Here is a 25128-nt window from a genome sequence, read left to right as displayed (position 1 = left end):
TCAGATGCCCTTGTGGAAAATGCCAAAATCTCACTCAACTTCTAATTAAAATTCTTAAAATTTCAAAAAAATAATTATTTTTGGGATGCATGTTCCCACACAACAAAGTTTAAATATGCTAAATTTGATGGCTTTAGGTGAAATGATCGGTTTGTAGATTGCCAGCATATAATCGGCCACAATCGTTTTTATAAATAGTAAATACAAGTGAAATCAAAGGGTTTCTCAAGATATATGTACTTAACCATTACTTAAACTGACCTGGTATAAGAGCATTGGCATGATCTATAAATATGGAATTTCTTTCTCCTTCTTCTCCATCTTTACTAACGTCAAAGAAAACCAGCTTGCAATCCGGTCTCTTTCCAATCCCGATCTTTACGACATCATGAAGTTTAAATAAAAATACACAAGGAAAGAGAAAAAAATAATTTTTTAAAACTTCTTTAGTTATCAAACAGCAAAAGCTTATTGATAAATCCGTTTTTTTAAAAACATGAGACTAAAACATGTATGTATAAATGTATTTAGAAAACACGTTTTCTAAATACAGAGCAAAGTAGTGCAACAAAATGAAAAATAATAATAATAATAATAATAAGGATAACTTTTAATTAAGTTTTGAAAATTATATAGTGTTTTGTCATTAAAAATAAACAAATTTTCAAAATTTAAATTATTTGGCATATGAAATCAGTAAAAATAACTGATTTTGACATAATGGAATAAAATATCAAATACACCAATTTCAAAAGAAAATTTTGCCATATTCACTCCTAATAATATAATATTTGAAATGAAATCTATAACATTCTCAATGTTAGCATATAAAAGGGATTTTCTCATAAATCCATCTATTTATAAATATAAATTTCCAAAAGCATTATGCAAACAAATAAATCTTAATTTTTGTCAAAACCTAAAATTAAAATCAGTAAATAAAACATTTTCCAAGATAAAACTTCCAGGTCATGTATAAAAAAAATGCCTTCCAATATTTTATTCAAAAACTTTCTGCAAAATAGATACAAAACATTCTTAGTAACAATTATTTTTAACTCTCCCCCCCCCCCAAAAAAAAAACAACACCATGAAAACATTTATGTTTTCTTTTTTTCCTTATTATTACTCTAAATAATAATCAAAAAAAATTGAAAACCAGATCATTAATTATAAGTACTGAACCTTTGTAAGCTAACAAGAGAAATGAAAGATTCAGTCTTGATTTATAATGCAATACTTAAACTATGGATTCAAATCAAGTGCTTGCAGGATTGCTTGCATATATTGAGGGCATCTTCAAATATTTTTTTTGAAAACCCTAAATCAGAGGAAAAAATTAATTTGAAATATTTTATTAAATTACAAATGAAGGCACTTGATAATAAGTGTGTGCATACTTATCATTTTTTTTTTTTTTTTTTTCCTTCTTCTTCTTTTCTACTAATAACTATTTTTGGGCTTGTAAAGAAATCTTGCAATCTCAAATGAAGTCACAAAACATTTTTAAATATGATGCGAGATGCAAAATGTTTCAAAAGTTCCATTTTATAATGCTTTAATGTTTTTTTTTTAATTTTATTAAATTAAATCAATTTTTGAAACATTAAACAAAGGAAGTGAAATTAACAAAAATTCAGACTTTTTTAATTGCCATGATGTCATTTACCTGATAAGAAGCTCCTAAATATACAATAATAAAATTTTCTGAGTTATCATCCACAAAAGCTATGTCAAAAATAACAGTAATGTCTTCAGAAAATTCCAAATAAGTCAGCTTGCTGTCGTCTTCACCATTAAAAGTCCATAACTGTATTGCTGCTTCCATTGTAGCTGAAAAGAAATTTAAATATTAACTTGCAAAATTATTACATCATAACATTAATATATTTAATATAAGCACTAACAGTATTTTAAGATAAAAATTAATATGCCCATCAATCAAATGTATTGATAAAAACCTTAGTTATAGTCAAATTCTTTAAAATTAGTTTCCTAAGTAAAAGACAGCATAAAATACCATTATATAAGCAGGAATTTCTTTTGAGATTTAATTAACTAGGTATTACTTTAATGGAAATATATGATATATTTCAAAAACAACAGAAATAAAATAAAGAAAAATTCTAACCAGATATTGCAGTGGTTCACAAAATGTAAACTATGGCAACCTGGGAAATCTCAACTTCCTCTCTGGTTCAACATGATATAGGTATGTAGTTTTTATAATTTTAATTACTTTAAATGCTTCTTATTTCTGCAAAGCTGGAATATTTACTGGCATAAAAATCAAAACATTAAATGAAAAGGAATGTAGCAAAGCATATGGTAGTAACTGTGGCCATTTTAATTTCCCCAGTTTGAGAAATGCATAGTGATCAATAAACATATCCTATTAATTATAAAATTTATAAAATTTGTTTATTCATTTTTGGGGGGTGGTTAGCATATCTGCTGTTTGAATTTCCCTGACTTTTTTCTGACAGTTCCAGGCGTTTTTTAAGAAATTTCCCCGATTTTTACCGGATGTTTCTAATACCTTCAAATTCTCTTTAATTATTGCACAATATTGTTACAAACCTGTAATTTTGATTCCCATCACGAATAGTGTCATCGTAAGAAAGACCGTTTTAACGATCAGCCCTGTGGGCGCTGATCGGGTGACGCGTCAATGACTTGACCTCAGACCATTTGGCAATCATTGGTAACAAATTTGGCAACTTGACGGAAATGGAAACTTCCGAGAATTTTCTCGATTCATCCAATAGGAACTGAAATACGCCCAAATACGCCCTGATTGGCCCGCCTCCCGGGAGCTATTAAAGGACGGCTCAACTCTGCTAGGAAGGAGATAGCCTCGCTACGCGAAGCGGGTGCTCCATAATTCGCTAAATCTCGCGAAATAAATATAAATGGAGGGAGCTAGTTGCTTGTTTCTTGTCTAAACAAGTGTACCCAACATGAGTCACGGGACTTAGGGAAATCTGGGTGTAAGGATACCTTTCTTGGCGCCATATCGCAAATCTTGGCATACTCAAAAACAGCCACGCAACATTTTGCTTCCCGGCATTGAGTCTGGTCGGTTTTCATTTCCGCTTAACATTTCCTAAACTATATTATATATATATATATATATATATATATATATATATATATATATATATATTCTTTGAAAACTGAGCAAACTGATTTAGAAAATAATGTTTAGTTTTTTACTGTGGTTTTGTGCATTAATTAAAAGTGATTATTTTTCTTCTTTAAGTAAACATTTTATTTCTTTTCTTTACCAAAAAACATCTTTTAATTTTACATTACATGTTCAAATACTTTTATCATTATCTGATACAGATAAAAAAAACTTTTATAAAAGAGACCTTTTTTTCTGTCTTTTTTTTCTGAATATTTAAAAAAAAATGCATTTATATTTATAATTAATTTTATTTCTAAAAATTAAATTATAATCCAAGAATTAGGAAAATAAATATTTATTTTTGCATAAAAAATAAAAAAAGATATTAATTACAACTGTTAAATTATTTTGAAATAATTTAGAAAGAAAAAAATAACACTAGCCCAAAATCGAACCTAGGTATCGTGAATGCGACGCCAGTGCATCAAACTACTAAACTCCAGCGCTCGTTCGGGTAACACATTATTAGTATATAAGCTAATTTGAAAGTTTTAAGGTTGACTATTGAATCTTAATATTTTCATGAATAAGCATTCTAAGTGTACCACCATTATACAAAATCTTATCCCGAACTCAGTTTTAAACCTCGTGCCTTTCCCTTGTTAATATCAGTTTTAAATATTTCGCTTCTGGTTTATAGTTTTGCCGGTAACTTTGCTTCTAAGTACCACAGAAACAAAATTAAATAATTTTTGGAATCTTAAATGTGTTGATTTAATACAAAATAATATTCGAAATTTTTACGGTTAAAGCATCAATAACATTAACATATTTTTAAATTAGATTAAAACATTAGAATAAAAGCAAATAAAATAAAATTTCATTCATGTGATAAGAATTCAACATAATTATTACTTTACGAACAGGACATTAGTTATTATAATTATTACACTCAATCCTTGCACAATAATATATGATATTATTATGGAATTCTTCCATCGGAGTGCTTTCTCGATTTGTTGGTCGATGAAATAAACAGTTCTTTAGTGACAGACGACGACTTTTATTAACACGAACAACAAAGAGTAACCCACAAGTAGTAATCGTTAGTAATAACAACCACAGCACACAAAGAGGCCAGACTGAATTCAGCAAGAGGAGGGGATCTTCGTAACTAGTGTCTACGGTCCTTCCAAACGTCTGCAAATCTCCACTGTCTCCTCGCTTTAGCTGTATCTAACTGCCGACACACTACTACATGATCGGCTACTCCTCACAGGACTCGACGCTGCTTCCATAATAAACACCAGGAATCGGCACACAGCTCAGTTCAGCAATCGCTTGAGCTCCACAAAACGCTTGTTCTTCGCTGGACTATTCCGCCGTTGCTTCGTTATCCTCTCGATGACTCGATACACGACTACGGCTGACCGCAGCTTGAGATTGTCGGCCTTTTATAGTTCCCGGAAGGCGGGCAGAGAAGGTTCTAGACCAATCAGTCGTATTCCGATTACTATTGGCTGAATTGCTAAGATTCTAGAAGTTTTCAGTAATATCTATTTTGTCACCAAGTCGAGAAATTATCACCAAGCTCTGAGATCACTAATGCGGCACCATATCAGCACCCAAATGAGCTGATCGTAAAACGGTCTTTAAAGTGATTGAACTAACATTGCTGGGAAGCAACATTACAGGTTTGTAACAATATTTTATTTATTTTTTGACACATTACTGTGCACCATTCAGGATATTATGCAACATTGTACTGCTATCAAACAATATGTGCTAATAGGAAAATCATTCATTTAAAATATACATCAAAAGGAAAAATATTGCTTTGAAATGATAATAATTTATTTTTCATAACTAGATAATAATTAGATCTACCAATCAAATTGTTTAGGAATACAAACTGACTAGTAAGACAAAGAAAAAACAAAAATAAAAAATCGTTTTTTGATTATACGTTTGAAATGATTACGCATAATTATCCTAGAACTAATAGGTTAAATACATCCAAAGGTCTACATTTTTTTCTATATATATACCTGAAAAATAAAAGAAAGGGGGCACAGATTATTTCAATGCAACTCTGACCAAGTTTCAACATTACAGGCATCTTTCAAGAAAATAAATATCAGTGATAAGTAATTAACACTAAATGCTATCTTTGAACACCTGATATAGTTTATGCTCATATTAAGGATTAGGAATCTTCTAGTTAAAATAATTTCACTTCTTTATATCAAAGTTGTTTTTTTAACTTTGCTTTTCACATTCAAAAGAGAAATTGAAATTGAATTTTATTCAAAAACATTTTATCCAGTATCAAAACTGGAAAAACATACATAAAAATTTAATTTCAAGAAAAAGTAACAAACACTGAATTATATGCCCTTATTTTCTATGCCATTTTCTTAAAAAAAAAAAAAAAAAAAAATCAAACTTTTTTGTTTTTTTAAATTTTACATAGAAATCAATATTATGCTATGTAACATTAAAAAGATTAGGAACTTCTATTTTATATAATTCATAGTTTTTACCATATTTCAATTTTTTTTTTTTTTTTCCCTTTCCATATAGCAACACAAGACTAATGAATACTTAGGCATATATTTGAATATTTATAGAATACATTATTCTTTATATACTAAGAAGAGTTTTTCTCATCCAAATGAAATATAGTATTATTTCAATACAGAGAAAAATAATTATAGAAATTTAATTTTTGTATTCAATACAGAGATAAATAATTATAGAAATTTAATTTTTGAATACAAAATAATATTTTCAAATAAATTTAAATATTTTTCTACATCTCAAAAATTAGGTTTCATCATGAAACAAGAATCGAGCACAAAATATTATGAAAATTAATTGAATTTATAACACAATAGTAGATTTAGTATTAATACTATAAAATTTGATTCCAAAAATTTATTTTTTTAATTATATATCTTAATATATAATAATCCAAATGAAAGATAAATTTATTCGAGATTATAATTTATATCACTAACTCAACCACTTTATCTATATTGTGTATAAAATACCAATTGAATTTATTGAAAAGTCATCACTTTATTACCTGTACAAAAAGCACGCATTTGAGAATCAAAAGCCAAATAATATAGAGGCAATCTTCTTGGTATGTCAGTATTAAACTTTTCCTCAACAATCTATGGAAAAGCAAGCAAATTTATAATGCACTTTCTTTAAAAAGACTTTTTCATACAAAAAGTAGATAATTAACTTTTAAATATAATAAGAAGTGAAAAATGAGTAAGATTACAAAATAAATGATGGAAAAAATAGAATTTGTAAAAATTCTAAGATTACAACTTAATTTAAAATAAGTATCTGAATATAATTTTAAATAAAGGACCATTAAAATTTGTCCAATTTTATTTTAAACAAGTAAAAGCATTAGACCTGTTGTAGTTTTTCCATCAACAAATAAATTAAGGTCAAGTACACTCCTGCTTAAAATATAAGCAACAAATGAAAGACTCGGAATAAAACTAAAACTATTTAATGAATATGTGTACAAGTTGTATACGAGATAGGTGCATAGATCACATATCAAACAATAAAGCAAAAAGAAACAAAAATACATATATTGCGGTCGTCACGGCACGACATCCCAAATTGGTAGGCAGAATGTGCAATAAGAACCCCACGTTAATAATGGGTATGATACTCTCTAGTTGAAATGCACACTTGACAATAGCGATGCATGCTGGCAATATCGTTGATAGTTTATTGTGGCAATGATGCTCATTCCTGTAATAAAACTTCATGAAGCTCGTGGAGGGTGCCTGGTGGTACACTGCGATCTGCAATCTGTCTCCTCAACATATATCTCACACATTCTCTATGGGATTCAGGCGGGTGGTTTACACTTGACAATAGCGAGGCATGGTGACAATATCGTTGATAGTTTATTGTGGCAGTGATGCCCATTCCTGTAATAAGGCTTGTTGAAGGTTGTGAGGATGCCTGGTGGTACAATGCGACCTGCAATCCGTCTCCCCCAACATATATCTCACACATTCTCTATGGGATTCAGGCGGGGGGTTTACACTTGACAATAGCGAGTCATGGTGGCAATATCGTTGATAGTTTATTGTGCCAGTGATGCCCATTCCTGTAATAAGGCTTGTTGAAGCTCGTAGAGGGTGCCTGTTGGTACACTGCGACCTGCAATCCGTCTCCCCAACATATATCTCACACATTCTCTATGGGATTCAGGCGGGTGGTTTACACTTGACAATAGCGAGGCATGGTGACAATATCGTTGATAGTTTATTGTGGCAGTGATGCCCATTCCTGTAATAAGGCTTGTTGAAGGTTGTGAGGATGCCTGGTGGTACAATGCGACCTGCAATCCGTCTCCCCCAACATATATCTCACACATTCTCTATGGGATTCAGGCGGGGGGTTTACACTTGACAATAGCGAGTCATGGTGGCAATATCGTTGATAGTTTATTGTGCCAGTGATGCCCATTCCTGTAATAAGGCTTGTTGAAGCTCGTGGAGGGTGCCTGTTGGTACACTGCGACCTGCAATCTGTCTCCTCAACATATATCTCACACATTCTCTATGGGATTCAGGCGGGGGGTTTACACTTGACTATAGCGAGTCATGGTGGCAATATCGTTGATAGTTTATTGTGCCAGTGATGCCCATTCCTGTAATAAGGCTTGTTGAAGCTCGTGGAGGGTGCCTGTTCGTACACTGCGACCTGCAATCCGTCTCCCCAACATATATCTCACACATTCTCTATGGGATTCAGGCGGGTGGTTTACACTTGACAATAGCGAGGCATGGTGACAATATCGTTGATAGTTTATTGTGGCAGTGATGCCCATTCCTGTAATAAGGCTTGTTGAAGATTGTGAGGATGCCTGGTGGTACAATGCGACCTGCAATCCGTCTCCCCCAACATATATCTCACACATTCTCTATGGGATTCAGGCGGGGGGTTTACACTTGACAATAGCGAGTCATGGTGGCAATATCGTTGATAGTTTATTGTGCCAGTGATGCCCATTCCTGTAATAAGGCTTGTTGAAGCTCGTGGAGGGTGCCTGGTGGTACACTGCGATCTGCAATCTGTCTCCTCAACATATATCTCACACATTCTCTATGGGATTCAGGCGGGTGGTTTACACTTGACAATAGCGAGGCATGGTGACAATATCGTTGATAGTTTATTGTGGCAGTGATGCCCATTCCTGTAATAAGGCTTGTTGAAGGTTGTGAGGATGCCTGGTGGTACAATGCGACCTGCAATCCGTCTCCCCCAACATATATCTCACACATTCTCTATGGGATTCAGGCGGGGGATTTACACTTGACAATAGCGTTGATAGTTTATTGTGCCAGTGATGCCCATTCCTGTAATAAGGCTTGTTGAAGCTCGTGGAGGGTGCCTGTTGGTACACTGCGACCTGCAATCCGTCTCCCCAACATATATCTCACACATTCTCTATGGGATTCAGGCGGGTGGTTTACACTTGACAATAGCGAGGCATGGTGACAATATCGTTGATAGTTTATTGTGGCAGTGATGCCCATTCCTGTAATAAGGCTTGTTGAAGGTTGTGAGGATGCCTGGTGGTACAATGCGACCTGCAATCCGTCTCCCCCAACATATATCTCACACATTCTCTATGGGATTCAGGCGGGGGGTTTACACTTGACAATAGCGAGTCATGGTGGCAATATCGTTGATAGTTTATTGTGCCAGTGATGCCCATTCCTGTAATAAGGCTTGTTGAAGCTCGTGGAGGGTGCCTGGTGGTACACTGCGATCTGCAATCTGTCTCCTCAACATATATCTCACACATTCTCTATGGGATTCAGGCGGGTGGTTTACACTTGACAATAGCGAGGCATGGTGACAATATCGTTGATAGTTTATTGTGGCAGTGATGCCCATTCCTGTAATAAGGCTTGTTGAAGGTTGTGAGGATGCCTGGTGGTACAATGCGACCTGCAATCCGTCTCCCCCAACATATATCTCACACATTCTCTATGGGATTCAGGCGGGGGGTTTACACTTGACAATAGCGAGTCATGGTGGCAATATCGTTGATAGTTTATTGTGCCAGTGATGCCCATTCCTGTAATAAGGCTTGTTGAAGCTCGTGGAGGGTGCCTGTTGGTACACTGCGACCTGCAATCCGTCTCCCCAACATATATCTCACACATTCTCTATGGGATTCAGGCGGGGGGGGGGGGGTTTACACTTGACATGCTGGCAATATCGTTGATAGTTTATTGTGGCAGTGATGCCCATTCCTGTAATAAGGCTTGTTGAAGCTCTTGGAGGGTGCCTAGTGGTACACTGCGACCTGCAATCCGTCTCCCCAACATATATCTCACACATTCTCTATGGGATTCAGGTGGGTGGTTTACACTTGACAATAGCGAGGCATGGTGGCAATATCGTTGATAGTTTAGTGTGCCAGTGATACCCATTCCTGTAATAAGGCCTGTTGAAGCTCGTGGAGGGTGCCTGTTGGTACACTGCGACCTGCAATCCGTCTCCCCAACATATATCTCACACATTCTCTATGGGATTCTCATCAAGCAAATAATTTATTCTACTTACGCTTTCCACTTTGGCTATGTCGGATTTCGCGTAATCATCGATACTTGCAAGCTGAAAAGTCCAGTAAGCCCCTTTTTAAGGTGTTAAGTTTTAGAGCTGGATTGCGTTTTGTGTTAATTTTGGTTATTCATTTGCATTAGGCTATGCAACCTCTGTCTCATATGAAAATTGTGTGTTTTAATGTGCAAATCGTTTTTTTTTTTCATGTTTGTTGCTTATTTTCTGAGCAGGAGTGCAGTATTTTAAACTAAATGCAATATTATGAAATCAATGCATCATTGCACAATTTGTAACCAATTTTTACTTTAACACAATGATACAACAGAAAAGAATGAACTAGTTCCGATTGCAAATAAAATTTTGCTTTCATTTTAAAGATACAGGACTAAGCAATGTAATACCTTAAAATTACTGGGGAGGGGGGGGGGGTTGAATGTATCTCACATCAAACTGTTTTTCTAAAAACAAGAAAAAATTAGGCTCTTAAATAATCCATTATAATAAAGAAAACACTTACCCGCTCAAATGCCATTTTTTCAGCATTAACAACTAAAATCATTGCAACTCTCCTCTCTGCTAAAACCACTATTGAATCTGAAATAAGAAAACAGGAAGTAATGGAAAAATCAACATAATGAAAGAATACGAACGAGCAGGTATCTTTAAGATACTTGGACTTCTCCTTTTTTTCTCAATAGCAGATTTAATTTCCTTGGTTCTTCAGTCAACATCTAAATATATTTATAATTCTACATTTCTGAAACAGTAACCAAAAACATTCGTGTCATTTTAAAAGTTTAACAAACAATAGCTCGAATTATTATTATCTGAAATAAATATTAAAATGCGAGAATTTGGTATTAAACTTTTATTTTTAAGATATAATAGTATTCTTAAATAAATTAATGTTAGATAATCTAAAGTTCAAATATCTATATGCTTTATTTAATTACAGCTTGGTAAATAAAATTAGTAGTATTGAGATATTTGTGAGACTAGATTAGGAACAAATGAGCTTACCTACATTATCCTTATAGGGAAATTACAGCTAATTAACTTTGTTAATTGAGTAATTTTGAGTAGTAACTTTGTTAAATGAGTAATCGAGTAGTTTTTAAAAAAATCTGCTACATTAAGGCTTTCATAGAAAAATCATTAAAAAAAATTCGTGTTTCAATATGTTAATAAAATTTTATTGAATTTTTAATACTACTTAATAAAATTTTATAACTTCAAAACCACAAAAAGCTGGATTTTTTTGTTGTTGATAATGCCTCAGTTGTTGTTGTTTTATTATTGTTGTTTGTTTGTTCGTTTCTGGTTGTTAAGTGTAAGGAGTTTGCTAAGCCTAATATAATCACTCCTGTAGATATCATGCAAGTAATAATAGTTGCATATTATAGCAGTTTCCAGATTCAATCGCCAAGCAACTGAGATATAACACCAAGATGGTTACATTATGCATAATGAAGTTATGGCAATCTTGGCATAACCCTAAGATCAATAAGTAGGCTCAAGTTCATTATAATATGCAAGTACCCAAGCAATTTATAAAGAATTTGTTGGAATTTTATCAATCAGATCTTCAGCCAAAAAATATGATATAGATAGAAAGACAAACAAGATACATCAGCACAATCAACATCAGCCATCACAGCAAGATACGTCACAGTTTTTGTTCTCTCCAGCCTGATTTTAAAATAATATAGAATTTTACTAATATATATATAGATAGAGATAGAGATAAAAATGATTTTTTTTAATATTTTAAATTAAAGTTCTGTCTAAGTTATTAAAAAGTAATTACATACATTGCATCTAGATCACCAAGGTTTAGAATGAAATATCCTTGAGTTTAAAAGAAGTGGCGAGATAATTTAAATTTTCCTCATTTAATGCTATTCCACTTAATATAAGTATTGTTAAAAATTATTATCAAGTTTTTAAAAAAAATAGTTTGCAGTTTAGAACCAATCGTGTTGGGAATGGCATCCCCTGGCCAGCCAATCACAGCCAACCAGAACTTACATGAGTTGTTCTGTTTTTCACTTTTCATTAGATGTACTAAGAATCTTATTGATGGAACACTGTGTTATGCTTATATTGTGATTAAATGTTTTATATGTCACATCCTTGTTTATTCAGTAATTGTCAATTCACTCAGCCGAAACAGACATACTGTTTGACAACGGATTGTAAAACCCTCTGCGCTTTTGCGCATGCGTTAGGATGGGTTTAATTCGACAAAATAGGGGTGAGAGGAAGCATGAAAGGAGGAGATGTTCACATTTAACAATGAAGACTCGCGGTTTTATGAGACGTAAACATTACAGATAATTAGTAATACGGAAGGAAAAAGGTGCTAATGCACAGTAAAATATTTCAGAGCAATTTTTATCTAATGTAAGGAGCATAAACATTAAATTATGAAGAATAAATGAAAAATTTCTGTTCTTAAAATTCGGTAATTACTTTTTTACAAAATAATAATGATCTTTATTATATTAAAATGATCTTTTTTTTTAAATGCTTCTTTTTTTATATGTTATTAAATTTTTTCGGCAATATTTTAATTGCCCGTTTTCTGCTTCTTGGTCACAATATTTAATAATATTAAGTAAAATTTTCTGCGTACCACTCCTGAAAACGCAAAAAAAAAAAAAAAAAAAATTCAACTAAAAAGTATCTAATGGGGGAAATCAAAGGTGAAAGGTGAATACCGGAAATGTGCTCATCTATCCGCGTCTCATCCCTTAATGAAATGGAATCGTCGAAATGTGGTCGTCTCAGAATCCGTTGACGAATAGTAGGGTAGATGTCAGCCCTGCATAATTATTTGAAATATTGAGTAGTATAGAAAAAGCCGGCATTTATAAAGGGACCTGGGTGCAAAACACCATTTCGGGCCCTAAATTTCTGATAAAACAAAACAAAAAATACAATCGTGAACATATATTAATTACTATTGCATGTTTATTTAAAGCATAATTTGAATTTTGCTATTAATTACTTCAGAGAAATTAGAATTTTTTGCAATTTCTTAATACAGCAAATGCATTTAAGCGTTCTGCACACATGCTTGACTGAAGACGATTCTTTATTAATTTTAATTTGCTAAAAGAGTGCTTAGCACTTGCCTATTTCGGAATATATTCTTTTTCCAATTCGTTTTTCAGGAAAATGTTCTGAAATATTCAAATTGCGTGCTATCTCTTTTGTCTCGTCTAAAACTGAGTTAAATATTGGATTTCAGTTTTAATTTTACTGACCAAATTAAATCAATCAAGAACAACTGTTTTTGCTTGAAATAGTTTAATCTATTTTGGCTTCTCAATGAGTGTCATATAATGTTTTAAGAGAAATATTTAAATGTTTTTGTAAAATTTCTCGTATTTTATAAGATGCAGAAAATAAGCAAAGATATTTTAAGCGGCATCACAAATTCATAAATTAAAAGAATATAATGTACAAGGCGCAGGAACTGCATGAAGGTTTAGAAGATTATTCCAGATTGTACACCTTTATATTTCCCTTTCATATTGCAACCATTGCAGTATGTCTGTCCTCTACAATAAGCTCATTGCAGTATGCATCTTCTACAATAATCAAGCTCACTTAATCTTTTCAATAGAATTTTTGCCAGTCTTTCTACACCAGTTAATTTAATAAACTCTGTAAATGACTCATTTATAGTTAAACTTTTTTCTTCAAAATTTGAATATCTAACAATGACTGGCGTTTGTTCCTTATAAGGAATATCAGGAGTACAATCCATTTGGATACTATAGTACAAGGCTGTTTCACATCGCCGTTTTAGTCCTTGATCATGTTGAGGGCCCTCAATCTCGGGGCCCAGGGGCATAACTTCAGTCGCACCCCCTAGTGGGCGACCCTGAGTATAGAGTTACGTTACATAATTTCTGGCGCCAAACGCGGGGCCCGTTTTGGCTGTTAGTTGATATTTTAAGCCAGAAGAATGGATGTGACACCGCTTAAAGCACAATGAAAATCACTCCGTACGTCGCTTACTACTTGTGCTAAGAAGATTGAATATGAGCTTAATAAAGAAGCTCCTACTACGAAAGAACTTTTTTTTGAAATCTCAAATTGACGATAAATTCATGCGCTTGGAAAAGTGCGAAACAGATATAACTGATCGTATTTTGAAAGATCAAGACGCCGAAGCGGCGTATGAAGATTTTCTGTCTGCTGAAAAATACAGAGACAGATATTTTGAACTGTGTTCACAGATTAAACAAGAAACTGAAAGATACATCTACGAAAGAATTTTCTGAAAAGATAAAGTTTAAGCTTCCGAAGATAGAGCTTAAAAAGTTTAACAGAGATGCTAAGGATTATCTAGCATCCTGGAATTTCGGAAAATACACGACGTCGCAAGTATTCCTAATGAGGATGAAAGGCAGTATCTCTTGCAAACTGTTGTTTCTAAAGAGAAATCGGCTCGCGTGGTGGAGAGATTCCGTTACAGCGGAAAATTATCCAAAAGCGATCTCGCAGCTTCAAGAGAGTTTCGGACGTGACGATTTATTAGTGCAAATATACGTAAGAGACTTGTTATCCATAGTTATGAAAAACCGGAAGTTCGAAAACGGGTCTACCTTCTTTGTACTATGAGTTAGAAGCCAAGATACGAGCATTGGAGAGGTCTTGGAGGTACCCAAGAAAAATATGGTGATTTTTTAAAAATTCTTTAGTGGAGTCGTGTCTGCCTGAAGAAATGTTGATAGCTTGAGAACGAAAAAGAAGCATGAAAAATGAATAAGTTGAAAACCGCTCATTGAAGAAATTAATGCATATTGGGGGGAGAGAAACGCAGAGTCATATTTATGATGTATATAAATTGTTTATTAATTAGTTCATTAGATGACTCATACAATCTTCGTATTAAAGCTTTCGCGAAAAAGAGGATTTGTGGCACAGTACCAAAAGTTAGTAACCCTACTGTGATTAATGAGTTGAATAAAAAGGGTATAATTTTGTCAGTTCTAGCATCTGATGACTGCGAAATTGGTTTATTGATACGAGCGGATAGTTGCTGGCGTTTTGTTTTTAGATGAATCTATCCAATTGGATTCGGGTTTGTTTTTGTTAAAAACGAATTTACATTTTTTTTTTCACTTTTCACTAGATGTACTAAGAATCTTTTTGGTGTAACGTTGTGTTGTAAAATGTTTTATATGTCACATCCTTGTTTATACAGTAATGGTTTAATTCACTCTGCCAAAACAGACGTCGGGTAGATGTCAGCCCAATATAATTATTTGAAATATTGTGTAGTATACAGTTAAAGCTACAAATCGTAAGGTTATAGTATGATTTACGTTGAATAATGCATAAATTCATCAAATCAATAAGTAATTTCAAAATGTTCATTCAGAAAAATTTCTAATATCACCTGTACAAAAACATTGAAAATAGATAATTATAAAAATAATTTCACACTAGCCGATTTTACCTTATGGTTTAGATTTCCTTTCCTGAGTCATTAAATTCAATGACACAGGTAGGTATGGTGAGGTTTATTGGCACAAGGTCCAATTTAGAACAAGCTGCGCCATCCACAAGGATATTTAAACAGTTCCATTATAAAAGTGTAAAAGGTATAAATAAAACAAGGACACATTGTAAAACGTCAAAAGCTTAGAAAGTCTGGCAAAGTTTTGGCACAAGAATAAAAATAAATCTCAAATTTTAAATGCTATAAAAGAAACCAATGGCTTTTAAAAAGTCAAAAGGTTTTGAGGGAGGTTTCTCAGACACCAGGTCCTGTAAATTTAAAATAGGCGAATGAAAGTGAGTTAAAGGATCTGAAGTAAAATTAGGACATTGAGTAAGAATATGTGCAATGGAATTGATCACTCCACAATTTGTACAATGAGGAGCTCGTTCACCAAACAGCAAATGTCTATGCGTATACCTTGTGTGTCCGATTCGTAGACGAAATAATTTTACATCTGCGCATCGGTTTGGTAAAACTGACCACATATTTATTTTTGGTTGAATAGCATGTAGTTTGTTATCAGCTTGCCTGTCCCAAACTTCTTGCCACTTTTCATAGATATACCATTTGATATAACTCGATACATCACAAAAGTGGACACGGAAATTCAGTGACACAGGAAAATGATCTGAAACCATCTGATCAACTTAATTTAATTCTCATATGTGAAGCAAAAGTCGGGCAGCAAATGAAATTATATGATATTCAGTTAAATATCATGTTAGTTTCTATTATCATTGTTCATTACAACCGAAAAAAAGTGGTATGAAGGAAGAAAAATACAATGGAAAGGATTAGAGAATATGAATCCACTTTTATGACAGGAGAATTTGTAAAGCTTCATTATCATGGCTGAAGTAATTTCGAATATTTTAAATGTACCTGCTACATCAGCTGCAATTAAAAGAACTTACAGCATTTTTAATTGGATTCTTCGCAAAAAAAGAAAAAAAGTCTGTGCCTGATAGAGTAGTTATTCTCATATATAAAAATCACACAATTAAAAGTTTTTATAGCATAATAAAGAGACAAATTGTAAGAAACAAATTTATATCAATGAACAAAAATAAAGATAAAATATAACTAAAATAAAGATAAAATATAACTAAAATAAAGATAAAATATAACTAAAATAAAGATAAAATATAACTAAAATAAAAATAAAATATAATAAAAAAATTTACAAATGAAGTAAATAGTACCGAAATAGATAATTTGTGCACGTTGCCTGAAATTCAAACTCTTAAGCCTTGACTGTAAAATATATGGATCTTATTCAGATTAATATTTAAACCATTAGCAAAGGGTACAAAAAGAATAGTGAGCAACTTTTTCATTTTAGTTACCATTATTAGATCTTTATTATTTCAGAACCAAACTCAACATTTTTTTAAATTTAGTTAAAATAATTCATTTAAAAAAAAGATTATAAATACATTTTTATTCATTTAGTCTTTATAAGCTGAAAGGGGATTAATATTTCAATATTTTATATAAAATACATAACTGCAATTTTCTATGGCTAATTTTTTAAAATTAAAATGGAATAAAATATTCTTTATCTTATTTTTACATTCAATATTTAATGGAATATCATATTGCATATAAATGCAGATATTTTAGATAATAGATTAAATGAAAAATAAATACTCATTTTAAGTATTTACTCGAAAAATTGTAATGAGTACAAAAATAAATACTTAAGAATTTTACAACATTACATATTATTTTTAAACAGTTATTTTTTATAGTGTTAAAGCCTTCATTTTCAATCTCTGCAGCTTACATTGATATTTTACATACTTAATTCATCTATATATATTGCTTTTATATTACGAAAATAAAAGCTACTTTGCTGGCACCCTGGCTTAGGGGTAGCGTGTCTTCCCCATGGTCTGGGCATCCAGGGTTCAAGGCCTGGTTCGGGCATAGTTGTTCTTCCCCTGTGTTCTATCTCTGAGGTGTGTGAAAGAGCCTTCCCCCCCACCTCCTCTGTAAAAAGGGGTTGTGCAAGCAAGTGTGTGAGTGTCATTTTCATATGAACTAGAAGTCAGACTTCTGCCTTCGGTTACTCAGGGGTCTTTAACCTCAGAAGCTATTGCATCCCTTTTCTGTGGCAACACAGACATGACTTCATCATCAAAAGCTACTTTGATATATGTGAAGCAATTTAACAAAACATTGTTATTCAATAAGGTAAAATCTAGTAAAAATTATAAATTTATGCTGTAATTTTTTTAATCCTTGATTATTATAAACCGTTAAATCAATTTATTCTTGTAAACTTATTAAAAAAATATAGTATATTTGGATTAAAGAATGCACATAGAAAAGATACCAAATCTAAATTTTATAGCTATTTTAAGTAATTAGCACATGACCATTTGTTGTCTCTCTGGACATAATAATTGAGATCATAATTTGAGTTCAATTAAGTAAGAAAAGACATGCTTTCTACTTTGTCAAAAAACATCAAGAAATAATACTACATTATGAAGTTTAACATATGTATGTTTCAAATTTTTTAATGTATTCTGCTTTTTTTAAAAAGTAATAAATTTCTACTAAGTTCAATTACAACAATATGAAAGCATTAAAAATAGTTTTTAACAAGAGAAACTACTAAAAGCTTTTTTATTATATGAACTATCAGAGAAATATTAGAAATTAGTAAACAGACATTTTGTAAATATGTTTATAAAGAAACAAAATTTGAAAGATTGCTTTATTTGTGCAAATTCATAAGAAATAAAAATCCTCATTTGAAAGGAAGTAATGGTATTGAAAAACTGATAGGTAACGCTTTGAGTTTAATGACATGATTCAGTGTTGTTAAAGCAATTTACTAACAAAAAAAAATATTTTACTTTGTAAATAAAAATTTTCTTCACATAATATTTTTAATTAAGTTTCCAGTGTATGGCTAGGTTAAAGCACACAAAACACTTTAAATAAGAATTTTTTTTTTTCTAAATATTCTACGGATTTGTAGGAACCCAAGAGAAAAAGTTAGTTTAATAAACTAGAAGACATAAAATTAATTAACTTATGCATTCTTAAAATAATGGTTAATGAAGAATAAAAAATATTGAATACAAAAAATATAAACATTACTGTTTGATAATCCTATGAAACAGAAGATATCATTAAGGTTATAATAGAATATTCTAATGTAAACATATATTTGAAAAATTCCATTCAAATATCACTTATTTTGTATTCGAATCACACTACATCTCATTTCCTGGTCTGTTTCAAATATAATAAATTGCTTGTTGCTAAATAAAGGTAGCACTCTCTCCTCCCAGTAAAATCCTAGATGGGCCCACCTCTTGGCCACTCATTTGAAATCTCGCCAAGTTGACTACTAATTGAATATTTGTTATTATTATTATTATTTTTTCAATTAAAAAACGATACTTGAAGGCCAGAAATAATAATAAATAAAATAAATATAATAAAAAAATAAATAATAAATAAATAAAATGAAATAAATATAATAAAAAATAAAATAAAAAAATATTTTTTTTAAAAAAAGCAGTCTAGGTTGCCACATTGGCGACATTATCGCCACTCGTTTGGCGAGAATTCAAAAAGACGCCAAGAGGTGGGCTGTGCTAGGATCCACCGAATAATATATTGATATTGGGAGAAATAAATACCATAAAGTAAAAATAAAACAAATCTTTCTTTTAAAAATTTAGTACTAATTGTTCCCACTTTCTATAGCATCTTTATACAGAAATGCTTCTATTCATGAATCATGCATAAATTTCATATAAAGATATCAACTCTTACCACAGTATTATTTTTGTTCATATCTTTCAAAACTATGCCTTCAAAACAATTATTTACTCATTCAAATAAAGTTCAAAATTCTTATAAACAAAGGAAATCATTTGTCACAAGTAAATAAAATATATCTTTCAGAAATTAGATTGTCAGCTAAACCTTGTTAAAAATTAAATTTAATTAGGAAATTACTCATAGCAATAACAGCATACTATAAAAACTTACAATTTATCTACTTAATAAATCAAGTTAAAGAGACAATCACAAAAAAAGCCGAATCAACATGACACAAGCATTTCTATGAGATTGTTACTAGACATTAATGCACTTAATCTATTGTAAATAGAAATTTAATTTCTTGTAGGCAAAATCGAAGAAACAAAGGCAAGCATGCTACAACAAAAACATGATACCCATCAGAGAAATTTATTTCCTTCTCTTGTGCAGTAACATCAGTCTCTTAGATCTTCAGCTGCTTCATTCTTAAGGAAAGAGAACAAATGTCTCTGAAATCGAAATTAGACTGATTTATACAGAAAAATAGGGGGAGAAAGTTGAAAATGGATGAGTTTCCGAAATTACACAATTGTTTTTGGTGCTGCGGCTCTAATCTTTTATTCTTGCAATATTCAGAGAATATTTTTTTTGATGAAAAAAAAAATTAGAAACTTAAAATTCCCTGTATTTTCCCAGTTTTTATGAATATTTTCAAATTTTCTGGCATTTTCCAATTTTTAAAATAATTTTTACATTCCCTATATTTTCCTATTTTCACAGTGCCATGGCAACCCTGGTAATTTATTGTTGTTGGTATTTTACAGTTCAGACCACAAGATCTAAAAGTATGAAATTTAGCTCAAATATACTTTGAAGAATAGAAATGAATACATTAGGGTTATTTATTCATTTTTTTTAGAAATATGAATTAAAAATTATGTAAAATTTTGGTAGTTTTCTTAGACAATTTCTGAAAATATTACAGCACAAAAAATTTTCTACATCATATGAAAATTCAACAAATTTCCTTTTCTATGGCACTTTAGTTGCATAATTTTTCATAAAGTTTAATAAATTTAGAAAATACTTTAAGTACATTTTACAATAATACATTTTCACTACAATAATAAAATTTAAATCATTTTCATTGCTACCAAAATATTTTATCTTTCAGTTGTCATATTTTTGTAATGTGTCAAATTTATTCTTTAGATAATGAAGTTTAGATTATGTAGTATAATTGCTAAAAAAAAAAGTCTGATCTTAAGATTTTGATATTCTCCAAACTTGAAACCTCCTCTATGACCTTTAAGATTTTGATTCTTTATAAAGCATTTTTGATATTATGTCTGTCACTGAACATAATAACCGAAAACATATTGAAATAAAACAATGAAATTTTGATTGTAGTCTTCAAACTTGTAAATTTCTATCCAAATTTAGATAAAATAAATCAAAAGAAGTGCATTGGTCCATAAACACATTAGTACCATAACATAAAAATTGAAAGAGTTATACAAATGAAATATGGTTCACAAATTTATCATAAGAACAGTAGATGTAAAAGATATTGAACTACAATTTGTTGATCTGTATAATCTTGTGCATGTGAATTTGGTAACTCTCAAAAACAAAATTTATTACATGGATTTGAGGCCAAAACTATCAATCTATGTCCAACTTTGGATCGAGATGTTATTCAAAATATGTAATCCTGCACCACCACACATGAAAGTCATGCAGAAAGGTGGGGTCTTATGATTAGGGATTGCCATGACCTTTGAAGATTTGTCACTTTGCCCTCTTATATTTCCTCTACTATGTAATCAACAAATGCTTAAGAAAATAGAAAAATAGAAAAGAAACTACTGATTATTTAAATATATAAAAATAAATATACATTTTTATTTAACTCTATAAAGCTGTTAAATTTAACTTTCTTTTAAACATAAAAAAATTTCTTTACTCATTTGTTATTCCAACAGGATAACAGATATCAAAATGGCTCAATAAATATTAAAAACATTAAAAAATGAAAAATTTCTATTTGCAATTCAAAACTATTTCTATTGCACAAAAAAAAGTAAAAAGAATAAATATATTTGAAATCTATTTTGATTCAGTCTTACTATAATGACTCCCAAGATTCCACAGCTAAGCCAATAATAAAATCTCACCAAAATGCAAAAGGCTTATAGCACCTATCTTGGCAGAATCTTAATGAATCTTAATCTTAAAAAAGTACTTTTATTTTAATGTGTAAAATAATTATAAAAATTCAAAATTAACAAAATTAAATTTTACAGAAATATATGGTTAAAAGAATCTTGGAAGATAAAATTATAGAGTCTGCAATTTTTTATACATGAGTGGCATATTTGCTTGGTCTTAAAAAAAATACACAAAACTATTTAATAAAACGACAAAGGCATAAGCTTGGAAAACTCAAAAACAAATTCTCCATTAAATTATATATGAACTCTTCTCTTTAACATATTACATTATAGCAACAACATATTAGATAATTAATACTCTTAACGAAAAATAATAATATACTTAATTCTCTGAAATTAGCCAAGAATTGAAAATTATCCAGATAACACTATACAAACTGCAACAAATCAGAAAGAATTTTAAATGGATAAAACAATTTTAGAAGATTAATTAGCATATATTACACGGTAATGAATATATTCTTACCTTTGGATTGCCTTTCCCTGCGAAATTTCCCCAAGGCACAAATAGTATCATGAGTATCCAAAGATATTAAGGTTTGAAACATAGCATAGCGTGCTTCAAACCTCTTTAATTTTAAAACTCTCCCAGTACATATAACGATGTCTTCTTTCTTTTCATCAAGAAAATTGCCTACTGTTATTTGATGTATATTAGTGGCTTCGTAAAGTGTTTGATGGTAAAAAGTCATTGTGAAGATAAATGGTTCAAAAAAAAATCTTTTTAACTTATATGAATTATTGACGTAAAAATATTTTACATGTCAGTAATTTAGGATTTTATATTAAAATACGACAAAAAATCATTTAAAGAAAGGGCAATTGCGAATACAACTATCACAAAATTATGAATCTTTCCTAGCTTTAAATTCCTATTTTAAAAAGTCGCCTGTTAAACAAAACGCGAAACATAAACAAAACTCGTTAACCGGAGGATGCTTCATCCGATAATAGTCCGAAAAGGGTGAGAGCATTAGGAGTGAAAAATTATTCCCACATCCCCTTCTCTGTGACTAGACCTTAGTCCGCGCCCATAACAAATCTGGCAAAGGCAAAACTGCGCATGCTCCGAAAGATAGTTTCGCTTTTGAAAATCTTGCTTTTTAATGTCTTCCAAAGCGAATGGTTAAGATCAATCATACAACGAATCGATAAATCACAACCCATTCGGAGTGTCTCAAAGTTCAATTTTCTCTAAATAATTTCCAGAAGTAGAAATTATTAGAATCAAAATAAACAACTACGAAAATAACGAATGATATGCGCTACACATGCGCAGAAAGTACTTTGAGAAAATAGAACTTGTGGTACTCTTCTGAGGAGTTGCGATGAGATTGTTTGTAAGACATATTTGTAAACTACATTCAAACATAAAATTGGGCTTCGGTGAGCAGGAAGCGAGTTTTCATATTCATATATTGCCATACTATTTTTGTTTACGACCCAACCGCCCATATTATTTGTAGTTCAAACTTACAATTATTTTTTTTTGTCAACAATGGACTCCCAATATCGATTGTTGTCTATCCTATTTTCTCTGAAGTCAGCTGTAGATCCTTTTGTTATTATTCAAGATATTGAAAGATATTTAAAAAAGAAAAAATGTGTGGTATATGTTAAAGCTTTTCGTAATGACCTAATTGTTTGCACTATATGTGGTGACTCTGCTATTTCCAAAGTGAAAAATAAAAAGAAGGTTCTTATTAATAAAAGTTACTACAATTATAAAGCAGTTGAAATGAATGTAACATCTTTAAAAATCGAAGTGCCTTATGGTGTTGGAAAGGATGACATAAATCGCCTATTACGCCCCTATGGAACTGTTATAAAAAGTGAAATTTATATCAATGAAGAGATTCACGTATATTATGGAATCATTGAATTGAAACGTAATATGCCTGCAAGGTTGAAATGCAAGTATGGTTCTATATATGCTGTTGAAATTATATAATGAAAATTTAACTATTAAGATTGAATTGTTTAAATTGTAAATCCAAGAAAATATTGTACAAAAAATTGCTAACTAAAAAAATGTCGCACTAAAAACATGCTTCGTCTTGAATTTCTATTTTCATACACACAAGTTTGCATATTATACTTCTATCTTCATCTTAAATTTCTATCCTCAATTACAAGAATTTGATATTTTATATGTTAATATTGTTGTATTCCTGTTTTTTTATAATGAATCTGTAATTAATAAATGTATGCATTTTACTTCTCATTTAATCTGATTATGTTAACTGAAAAGGTTGTTTTTTATATGAAAGTATTCTTTAAATCTATTTGATGTAATTTCTTTTTTTTTTTTTTTTTTACCTGACATCTTGCAAATTGCGATTAAACTTTTATTGAGTTCAGTTGTATTTTTAAAAACTAATTTTAAATCTAAATTTGTATTGTAAAATCCTACTTTAATACAGATTCCTTTTTATTTTTTAATTGTAAACTATTTTGTATAATATGTAAAATATTAAACATATGCAACATTTATTTAAAATGACTTTTCTCACTTTTTATTTCTGAAAATTCATCAAGCTGATCCATCAGATTTTAAGATTATATTCTTAAGAAAATTAAAGAATTCATTGTCTTTCAGATAAAACAAAGTGTCTGTTATGGATTACTTAATTGGTTATTCAATTTAATTCTAATAAATATGATTTCATTGATTTTTATTTTATGACAGTATAAAAGGATTATTTTGAGTAAGTGAAGTCAAAGATATAAGACTCGGATAAATTGAATAATGGAAAGTAAATCTAAGTAATAATAGCTTTGAGTCATCAAGCATTAAAAGTTTCAATATCAATACAAGTAAATTTTGACTTATAATTTTTTCATATAAACAACAAAATAAAAATTCAGGAGAATCCCTTTTCTGTCATTTTGTACATTAATAACCTTATTAGCATATGAAAAAGTGCCCAATATTATGCAGAGAATATTAGGGGATTCTACATAAGAACATTCTCACAATATTTGGCATGAATTATAATGTCTTAGTAAAAAAAGATCTCTGAATAATCGGTACTTCTTTTGGTAATCAGAAGTGGCTTCCTTTTTTTTTTTTTGTCTTATATCTACATTTTAATTTAGCTGAAGTATAAAAGAATTGAATGAACAAAAGTCATTACATATAAAGTCAAATAGTCATTACATAAAGTCAAATAGTTTAAGCAAATCCCAGTGCTTAAAAGAATAATTCGATTGGATTAATTTTCTAATGATTATCAGGAAATACATACTATTACTGAACTTTTTGAAGAAATCAATACTATTGGAGCCATTTTATTTATTTAGATTTTTTTTGTTTTGTTTTCAACAAAATTTTTTTAATTAATGTTGTTAATACCTTTTAATTCTTTTATATATTTTGAACACTTTATCAGTTCGAATTGCATCAAATCTGTATTTGAAGCAGGTTACCAGAATTATGATCAAAGATTCAAGAATTTCAATGTTCAAGTATGAAAATTTCCTTTATCAGCCTCAGTTTAATGTATTATTGACTTTTTGATGCCATCAGTATCAAATAATGTGTATTAAATATAAACTTTTCATTTATTTTAATATATTTTGTAAAAATTACTTGCATCTCCAGAATACAAAACTATTTACTGAAATTATTCTACTTCAAATATTTTACACAAATTTAAATTGAAATTATGTTTGCCCTTAATCAGAATGATGCAAAAAAAATGTTGATACAATTGTACCACATTTGGAATTATAAAATTGGAAGACAATCAGTTATGAAAATATTCAACAAATCATAAACAATGTTTTGATTATGTTTCACATTGGTCCTAGTCAGTGTTTAAGGCAAATAG

General features: G+C 30.6%; 1 protein-coding gene across 1 annotated transcript in view; it reads right to left on the bottom strand.

Moving 5' to 3' along the window:
- Window positions 1–22331, bottom strand: part of LOC129988100 (splicing factor 3B subunit 3-like) — a 99147-nt gene extending 76816 nt beyond the window's left edge. The window contains exons 1-5 of the mRNA XM_056096226.1: window positions 21762–22331; window positions 10269–10345; window positions 6219–6309; window positions 1670–1833; window positions 262–376 (exon numbers count right to left, since the gene is read on the bottom strand). Of these exons, the coding sequence (XP_055952201.1) occupies window positions 262–376; window positions 1670–1833; window positions 6219–6309; window positions 10269–10345; window positions 21762–21987 (673 nt within the window). The 5' untranslated portion in view covers window positions 21988–22331. The remainder of the gene's footprint in view (window positions 1–261; window positions 377–1669; window positions 1834–6218; window positions 6310–10268; window positions 10346–21761) is intronic.
- Between the last annotated feature and the right edge of the window lie 2797 nt (window positions 22332–25128).

This window comes from Argiope bruennichi, chromosome 10, assembly GCF_947563725.1.
Source record: "Argiope bruennichi chromosome 10, qqArgBrue1.1, whole genome shotgun sequence".
NCBI classification, from domain to species: Eukaryota; Metazoa; Arthropoda; class Arachnida; order Araneae; family Araneidae; genus Argiope; species Argiope bruennichi.
This window is presented reverse-complemented; position numbering and strand designations above follow the sequence as displayed.